We start from the raw sequence: 9,823 nt of genomic DNA, 5'->3' as shown, positions 1-9,823 counted from the left end.
GTTTTTCAAGAAATGTTCAGATAAATTGACCCTGTTACTCTTAAGCCGGGTACACAGCAAAATATTTTTTATATCTTAGAAGATTTTCAAAATGTGATAGACCACAAACATGAGGATAAAAAATCATATGCAGGAAGAAATTGCTATGATTTTTGGAATGATTTTATACATGACACGTTGTTGCCACAAATCAACAAGCTGATCCTCCATCTCTCATGTCCACATCAATTTCACTTTGTGCTGCACCATGACTGCTTTCCGCCATCATCTCGCTTTCTGATTGGATATTGTTTCGTTTCATGTGATAATCTCCAGAGCGTGTACGTGTTTGTCCTCAGGGTTCCCCCCATACATCAGAATTTCTGATCGTAAATATTAAACATGTTGAATATTTATGATTCATGAACGGGTGGCTCCGACGCTCTTCCAATCAGGTTCGGACATTCGTAACACACTTCACAACAAGGGAAAATCTGATAAAATAATCTTTGCTCTGTATTATTATTTCATTTCTTGCTTGCTTACAGGGCCTGTTTCAGAAGTAGTTTCAGAGTATGTTAACCCTGAAATGAGGAAAACTCTAGGTTTTCTGTTTCATAATGGGAGGTTTGTCAAACCTGAGAAAGCAGGGTAAGTCAAGACCGTTATTAAAGGGGTAACTTGTACTCAGAATCAGTTACCATGGTAACTTACTCTATGAACCTAACCTGGTCGGGAGCAGGTTTTCTTCGATAAACCCAGAGTTTCTTTCAGTCTCCTCTCCTTTTTATAGGGCAAGCAATGTTTAAATACTTAATTCATTCATGCATGCTGCAAAAATACTTTTCTTATTACGTGTTTGGTCCCGCTTTATATTAGGTGGCCTTAACTACTATGTACTTACATAAAAAATAAGTACAATGTACTTATTGTGTTCATGTTGTATTGCAAAACACTTTTGCTGCTATTGAGGTGGGATAGGGGTAAGGTTAGGGAGAGGGTTGGAGGTATGGGTAAGTTTAAGGGTGGGTTAAGATGTAAAGTATGGGTCAACAGTGTAATTATAAATGTTATTACAGAAATTAAATACAGATGTAATTACATGTAGGTTTTTTTAAATATAAGTACAATGTAAAAACGTGTATGTACACAATAAGTACATTGTACTATATTATTAATTAAAATGTAAGTACATAGTAGTTAAGGCCACTTAATATAAAGTGGGTCCACGTGTTTTTTTTTTCTTATTTTAAGGACACATATAAATACAATATAAAATAATAATGGATTTTCTATAAAGGAAAATTATATATTTAGTCTTGTTTCCTGGGGGGTCTAAATGAAGTGCATTTTACTTAAGTTATATTATATGCCAGTGTGGTAATAAAAATAATCTTAATGCAAATGGAAACATCTGAATAGGGAATGAGATGCTGCGGTGACGTCACCTGCTATGGGAACACCCCTCGGTGTGACGAATGTCTGAAGCCCTACATCCCGCCAATCCTATAGACCTTTTTCGCACTTCCGCATTTTTCAAACGGAAATACGTCAATGAAGTGTATTAGAACTTCCGGTTATCGTAGCGGTCCGCGGCAGAAACGAAAAATGGCAGAGTCAAAGAGTCGCAGTTTCTGTTGTGTTCCAGGCTGTTCGTCTTCCAACCAAAAACAGCCCTACCTTTCTTTTCATTCTTTTCCTGTGGATCCAAACCTGAAACCCAAATGGATACAGGCGATCCGAAGAGAGAAAGGGCATAGTTTTAATGTTAAAACAGGTAGCACCTATGTTTGCAGCCGGCACTTCGCTCCGGATGATTACAGTGGTGGCTGCGTCGTTCGTCGCCTGAAGAGTGGTGTCGTCCCAAGCCTATTTCCTTGGAACAACTTTACTGCTCCTTTGAGAAGGGAGTCAGTATATGACAGAACCTTAAAACGTCAGTCTATACAGCTATGCTGTGAAGATAGCGACATGGTGGCTAAGGCAGCAAGGATGGATCACGACTACGTGACACACCCACCTGCAGGTAAGATTGTTCATAATGTGTTTAGTTAACGCTATTCAACTATGTGTACCGTTATTGGATAAATGCATTTATACCTGAACAAACTGATGTTTATATTATAAGCTGTTCACGAAATTCAAATAACTTTAGCCTACATCTGTAACATAGTCTCATGCTGTAAGGGGCCAGAGATGGGCAGTAGGGGAGAGCGGGCACAACCTAACGCTTTTTGACTTTCTCCATTTTTGTAAACCTACTTTGGGTTTAGAGTGTTTATTTTTTCCCCAAAAATTTGTATAACACGACCATATAACAGTTTAAAATGTAATCCGATCTAATTAAAAAAAAATAATACAAGAAATCTTAAAATATTTTCTCAATAAAATACAATTATTGTGTTCATATAAAATAATGTATTTTTTTTTAAACAATAATGAAAAATGTATTCATGTGGCAGCTAGTAAATACACTGTTTCATCATACTAGCATGTGTGGAAGTATTTAAGACAAGTGTGTTACAAATAGCCTTGTGTTAGGTTGTGCCCTGTTCTCCCCTATTTTAATTACATGTATTTAATTACTTTTGAGTATTTTGTCATTTGTATTTTCCTTAACAAAAAATAAATGAAGTGTAATTTGTAATTAAATACTTAAAATACTTTTTATTCTTAAAAATACTGTGTTGTGTTGAAATGTGGCATAAATATGTTAAGACTGGTTTTTAATTTCTTTATCTTTACAGGTGCTCTGGATGAGGCTTTGGATTACATCCATGACCTAGAAGCCAAATTGCAAAACACTGGTCTACCACCCCCTACTCTCTTCAGCTGATACTGTGCGTCAGACGACCAAATACGTTTCTACACAAAATTTCCATCTGAGAGTGTTTTTACTATTTTTTGGGAGTCGATTGCACCATCTGCACTTAGACTGGTGTACTGGACCAAAGCACAGAGGGCAGGTGAGGAAGGCTGCGAAGATCCCAGCCCACCACGCATAATGCCATTAATAGATGAGTTCTTGATGTACTCCATGCGGGTTGCTGTTGGCATGAAGGAGCAGCTCATTGCTGACATGTTTAATGTGAGCATTGCCAGGGTTAGCAGGGTTACCATCACCTGGGCCAATTATCTTTTTATGATGCTGAGCTCACTTCCCATCTGGATAAGCAGGGAAAAGGTTAAGTCCACTATGCCCCTTAAATTCCAGCGGTACTGTCCCAATGTCAGAGTGATACTGGACTGCACAGAAATTTCCCAGGAAACAGCCTCATCCCTGACCTTACAATCAGAAACATTTTCAAATTATAAAAACAGGACGACATTGAAAGGGCTAATTGGAGTTGCTCCCAATGGTTTGGTGACATTCATCTCACCCCTGTACACTGGGTGCATCTCAGATAAGGAGATCACCAGGATCAGTGGAGTCCTTCCCTTGCTGGGGTTCCTCATTCAAGACCTCCTTGCTGACGTTGGATCTAAGCTCATCATTCCACCTTTTAAGCGTTCAGCTCAATTCAGCAAGGAGGAAACGGAACAAACCCAAGCCATTGCCCGCCTCAGAATTATAGTGGAAAGAGTGATCGGTAGGATAAAGTCCTTTCACATCTGGGACTCTCCCGTGCCGCTCACACTGATTGGCAGTGTGAATCAGATCTGGCTTAACTGCTGTGTTTTGGCAAATTATCAAGGACCTTTTTGTTTTGAAGAGTGAATTAATGTTTGGTATGTAAATAAAGTGTTAATAGTATGTAAATAATAAAAAAAAAAAAAAAAAAGTGAAAAAAAAAAAAAATGTTCGCACATATTCTTAAAAATCAAATTATAAATATAATTGTTATATTCTTAATATTTTTCTGTTGAAATGTGCCTTTGATTTCACACAAAAAATAGATGAACAAATAAAAAAAGTTTGGTCAAAATTGTGCATCATTTAATTTTTTTGGTATGCGTAACATCAACTGATTAATAAAAACTCATAACATCAAATATTTACAATAAAACAAATAACATTACAGATCATTAACATTAAGACAAACTGATTGGCAAGACAAGATTAGTGTAATTTAAGGTATGAATTCATGTATGTGCCATAATAATATATATCTAATTGCTCTTTCATTTCCGCAATGAATGAGTCATCACGCCAAATTCTTTCCACGGTTAAAGTTGATCGGGTATCGGTAACAAAGTCACACCATGTCAATCCTGTGATTGCCAGTTGGCCCTGAACCTGCCAGTAGTACTTATGTGAACGCCTCAGACTGGCGTGGCCTTCCTGCACCTTGAGGTGAGCAACCTGAGATGGATCAGTTTTTGTGCTGCTCTTCACTTCAACCAGGCCAAAAGGAGGTGACTCTGAAGGGTCATACACCCGACCGTCTGGACTGGCCCCGAGATGTGGTGCGTCAGGGTGAATGACGAATCCTGCTGGTAACACATTAACTCGCAACAGTTCAGCATAGTTTGCCAGTACTTCAGGCTCCACTAGTAGCCCACGCTTCATTGCAGCTGTTTGCTTTGTGGAGCCTCTGATCATCTGAATAGCTGCAGACTCCAGCTCTGCACGACACGCCCTACTACAACAAGCATCCCAAAAACGACTAGCAGTCAGCCTTGGTCGCCGTAGCTGTGTCCACGCAGGACATTTGGATTGCTGCTGAGTTTCTTTTGCTATCTCACAGGACAGCTGCGGTGACACTTCAAGAGACTGGAGATGCATAAACTGATGCAAGGTCGGGACAAAATGCAACCTGGGAAAAATGTGCTGCATCACAGGAAGGGATGGAAATTCTGGAGCCATGTGGTGTAGGAGGAGGTCACTGGACTTCTTGGGTGGACAGTGATAGGACATGGGGGATCCACGAGGGACAGACCCAAATTTAGATGGCGTCAACTCCATCTCAGAAAGCCCATCCAATACAACAGCCATGAGAGGTTGGGGCTGCACCTGGCTTAATTTGCTTCCAGATGCCATCATATATGGATCTGGCAGTGGTCCTAGACAAGAGAAACACAAGATTATTGGTCACACAAAAGAAAAGTTAGACTTGAGTGCATATATACATTTACATTTTATTCATTATATCTGAGTTAACCATCATTTGGTTAGTCATAACATTAAAAAAAACTTAACTTGCTCTCACAAAGCAACAAAAAGTTAAATTAATCACCTGTATATGCCTTGTACAGTGTGAATCTCAGACCATCCTTGCCAACTGTTTTGGGCTTTTGCACCACCAGCTCACTAACCGGTTCAGGATGGATTCCCTTAAAAGTAAAAGACAAAAAGCAATTACAGTCTGTAGTCACTACTGGGGGTGTTTTTATAATAATTTAGAGTTGTTATAGATACGCATCGGTTCTTAAATCATAATGACATGTTTATCACAAACCCACCTCTGTTCTTGGTCTGTGCCATCTTTGCAAGCCACTTGTGCATGCCAGTGGGGGTGGAACAGCCTGCAGACCCAGCTGTGAATAATGTGCGGTCTGGTACAGGATGGCAACTATGTGATTGCAGAATCCTTTACCAGCCGCACAACTGCAGGAGAAAGCTTTCAGGTTGGCACTCTCTACATCCAGTGATATCTAGACACATTAAATAGGTTACAATTAAGTCATACTTATGTTGCTACATCAATGTTCATAATAACATCAAACTATAACTTTCAGTAGGGTGACCAGATTTGAGTTGGTAAAAAAAAGGAAGAGTGAAGTGAGTTTGTGAGATATTTCATTGAGAGTAATGGGTGTGCAGAGCTGCGTACATAATGCAAATATGATTACATTTTATGTATGTTCAATGTTATTTTATTATATAGGTATCAAAAAAGAGGACATGTCCGGGAAAAAAAGAGGACGTCTGGTCACCCTACTTTCAGTAAAATAATAGTAAGTGAAGAAAATGCCGCAACCGCAGCAAGAAGAGTGAACACCCAAGAACGGGCAACTTTTGCCAACCGGCATTCTGTCTGTCTATAGTCAAACCTCCAGTTTGTGAGGCTCCGCGCTCTTTCTCATTGACCTGAAGCATTTACCTCTCACTACTACCTGTCCCTGGAGTATATTTAAAACTATAACCGCATACAACAAGAAAACATTACGTGTTATCTCACATAGAAATACACAACTTTACAAGAAAGTTTCAGTAACATTTCACATTCAACGTTACCTAGTAATGTTACAGCTTCACCAAATTACTGGTTATGTTAATCTCGTGCCTTCTCACTTAAACATACACACAACATATTCACTGCGATGTGTTATACCTTATATTACAAATTCGCAACACCTAAGATATACAGTTAACGTTAACAGAGTTATAACCGGTGCTATGGCTAAAGCTAGCTAAAGCTTACCTTGATAATTGTGGATAAACTCTTCGTGGAAGAACTTGTATCCTTTGTCCAATTTGTTCCCTTTAGTGGACAAATGCACCTCCACACTCTTCACCACATCGGCGCTGGTGAACTTGGGAAGAAAACTCAGGCTCGTCGAAAACACTCTAGCTGACATTTCGATTTCTCCGCCAACAAAGCTCACACCGGAACTGGGTTTACACTTCGTTGACGTGTTTCCGGTTTTTGCGTAAATGGTCTATTGGCCAAATAGCGAATGGCACCGCCCTACGCATGCGTACGCATCGTATACCTGGGTGCCGCACGCCATTTCGCTCAGATTTCATGAACTGAAGAAGAAGAATGCTATCAAGGTATGGCACGGCCAGGACTGCAGCATCTCGTTCCCTATTCAGGGAACCATGGTTACATACGTAACCGAGATGTTCCCATTCATAGGTCACTTCGATGCTGCGGTGATGTCACCTGCTATGGGAACACTATACCATAACGCCTGACATACCTGATAGCTTGGATCCAAGGAAGCATCTGCTCAAGCGGAGAGAACCCGGGAGCCAGGGGCCATCCTCATATCCAGACTGTAAGACTTGATAAAAGTGATCGGTGAGGACCAACTTGCTGCAGCACAGATATCATCCATAGAAGATCCACTGAGAAAAGCTTGAGAAGAAACCACTGCTCCCGTGGAATGAGCTTTAACTCCTAAGGGGCGAAGCGAGTCCGTGCGCCTCATAGGCTAACGATATTGCCTCCACCAGCCAGTGGAACATGCACTGTTTTGTAACCGCATGGCCTTTATTATTATGTCCAAAACAGACAAAAAGCTGGTCAGACTCACGCCATGGGGCTGTACGATCCACATAAGACTTTAAGCTCTCACAGGGCAAAGACTTAGATCTCCAGACCCCGCCTCATCAGGGGATAAAGCCTCCAGGACCACTTGCTGAAAGCGAAAGGGATTAGATGCGACCTAGGGACATAATTAGGCCTTGGTCGCAATAACACCTTCACAGAGCCCAGTGCAAACTCCATGCACGAGGGTGAGACAGAGAGAGCCTGAAAATCACCCAACTGGATTTTATCCGGTACAGTTTCCAAGGGCTCAAACGGATGCCCTGATAAACCCTGCAACACAATGGATAAATCCCATGGAGGAACTCGCACAGGGCGGAAAGGCCTCAGCCATCGCGCACCCTGTATGAAATGAGAAACCAGTGGATGACGGCCCACTGAGGCACTGTCTATATATTCGTTGTAAGCTACAATGGCTGCCACATAAACCTTTAGAGTGGCTGGTGTCACTGCTTCCGAAAAACGGTCCTGAAGGAACTCCAGTACTGAAGCCACTGGGCAGTAAACTGGATCCATATTACGAATTTCATACCAGGTCGTAAACAGCCTCCACTTGAAAGCATAAAAGGGTCTCGTAGAAGCTGCTCTAGAATTCAGTATAGTCTCGGTAGTTTCAAAAGAAAGGCCAGGACATACTAACTCACTCCGCTCAGAGGCCATGCCCACAGTTTCCATAGATCTGGCCTCGGGTGCCAAATCAGTTCCTGTGCTTGTGATAATAAATCTTGTCTGAGGGGAATCTCACATTGAGAGCTCGCTAACAGACTGATCAGGTTTGCAAACCACGGCTGTGTGTGCCACCGCGGAGCCACCACCAGCAGCTGTTCCACTCTGTCCAGCCGTATTCTGGATAATACCACTGGGATCAAAAAAATTGGGGGAAAAGCATACAAACTGGTCCTGGGCCAACTGTGAGCTAACGCATCCAGGCCCAAGGGTGATGGGGGGCATAGGGAGAACCATAGCGGGCAATGCGTAGTCATGTTCGATGCGAATAAATTCAATCTCGCTTCTCCGAAAATCTGCCATAAGAGATTCACCATTTGGGGGTGTAATCTCCATTCCCCTTGATCCAGAGTCTGTCTGGATAGCAAATCCGCTCCGAAGTTCAAACGTCCGGGGACATGAACAGCTTGGATCGACAGAAATTTGTTCTGAGACCAAAGAAGAACATGTGATGATTCAGGTATGACACAACCGCTGTGTTGTCTGATCTGAGCAGCACATGATGGCCAATCAGCAGATTTGAGAAATACTGGAGTGCTAGAAAAACCGCCAGTAATTCCAACCTGTTTATGTGGCAACTGCGTGGTGCCGCTGTCCACCCTCCGTGGGCTCGGCGCCATTGACAAACAGCTCCCCAACCGGTCAAAGACGCATCCGTCGTGACGGTCTCTCGGAAAGCACAAATCCCCAGTCACAGACCTCCGTGTCACAGTAATCGTCCAATGCGGAATACAGCGGGGTGAAATATTTGGTCTTTTCGTCACCACTGAAAAGGATGCATGTAAAGTAATCCCAGACAAATTACGGGGAATGCCATTAGACCTAAAAGTCTGAGGCACAATCTCACTGTCACTGTGCGACCTGCTTTGAAGCGCTGCACGGATGACGCAATTGAGTTTGCGCGCGGGAGAGAAAACTTTGCTGTCATTGCGCGAGGGTCCAAGTCTATTCCCAGAAAGGTTACCCGTTGAGAGGGGATTAAAACACTTTCCTGGAAATTTGTGCGTAAGCCCAGGCTGTTTAAATGATTCAGCACAAGATCCCGATGAGAGTGTGCTTGAGTCTGTGATTGCGCTAACACCAGCCAATCGTCTAAGTAGTTCAAAACACAAATGCCCTGGAGCCGCAACGGGGCCAGAGCTGTGTCCATGCATTTTGAGAAAGTACGGTGAGCCAGAGCTAAGCCAAAGGGAAGAACGCAGTATTGATACGCTTTGCCCTGTAAAGCGAATCTGAGGAACTTCCTGTGTCTCTTGATGATCTGAATATGAAAGTATGCATCCTTCAGATCGATCGTGACAAACCAGTCGTTTGGTTGAATCTGAGACAAAATAGACTTCACCGTCAACATCTTGAATTTGCTCAGCCTGAGTGCAAGATTCAGACGGCATAAATCCAGAATGGGTCTTTTTTTGGTACCACAAAATAATGGCTGTAAAACCCTGACTCCATCTGAGAGGGGTGTACATCTTCTATAGCCCCTTTGCTCAGCAGAGCTGACATCTCCTGTCGCAGCACCACTATTTCCATCGATTTCACTACCGTGGAAAGAATTCCACGGAAAGGAGGCGGGCCTCTTCGAAACTGAATGGTGTATCTGTGACAAATTGTGCGTAACACCCATTGAGAAATGTTGGGCAAGCATTCCCACGCGGTCCGAAACAATACTAGCGGTCTCAAAATTTCTGCTTCCTGCAACGCTGTCATACACGTTAAAATGTCCGGGCACGAAAAGTTTGTGACATTCATGCACAAGGGAAGTGTATGCATAAGAGCCATTGCGTCTCATTGTGTTTAATCCTGAAATGTGTCCACGGCAGGAATTAGGAATTTAGCTAGCGAAAAAGCGAGACAGTCAATGTCAGAGCGTGGGGACTGCAGTGAGAGGGTTAGCAGTCCAA

The 9,823-nt window shown here is 42.4% G+C and overlaps 1 protein-coding gene and 1 long non-coding RNA gene across 2 annotated transcripts; one reads left to right on the top strand and one right to left on the bottom strand.

The window, feature by feature from the left end:
- The first annotated feature begins 1,601 nt into the window (after nucleotides 1-1,601).
- Nucleotides 1,602-2,776, top strand: LOC113039220 (uncharacterized). The gene is made up of 2 exons (XR_003274903.1): nucleotides 1,602-2,005; nucleotides 2,727-2,776. It is a non-coding gene; the product is annotated as an uncharacterized LOC113039220 (long non-coding RNA).
- Nucleotides 2,777-4,025: 1,249 nt separating this feature from the next.
- Nucleotides 4,026-5,575, bottom strand: LOC113039219 (uncharacterized). The gene is made up of 3 exons (XM_026197104.1): nucleotides 5,383-5,575; nucleotides 5,157-5,253; nucleotides 4,026-4,983 (listed from the first exon to the last, which is right to left on the bottom strand). Exon 3 carries the CDS (start codon nucleotides 4,961-4,963, stop codon nucleotides 4,040-4,042), a length of 924 nt encoding a protein of 307 aa, XP_026052889.1. The 5' UTR covers nucleotides 4,964-4,983; nucleotides 5,157-5,253; nucleotides 5,383-5,575; the 3' UTR covers nucleotides 4,026-4,039.
- Between the last annotated feature and the right edge of the window lie 4,248 nt (nucleotides 5,576-9,823).

Source organism: Carassius auratus, chromosome 21 (genome assembly GCF_003368295.1).
Source record: "Carassius auratus strain Wakin chromosome 21, ASM336829v1, whole genome shotgun sequence".
NCBI lineage: Eukaryota > Metazoa > Chordata > Actinopteri > Cypriniformes > Cyprinidae > Carassius > Carassius auratus.
The sequence above is the reverse complement of the archived record's forward strand: the minus strand, read 5'-3'. Positions and strand labels throughout refer to the sequence as shown.

Coding starts and splice junctions, on each gene's coding strand:
- LOC113039219 (XM_026197104.1), bottom strand. CDS start 4,963: ATGATGGCATCTGGAAGCAAATTAAGCCAGGTGCAGCCCCAACCTCTC.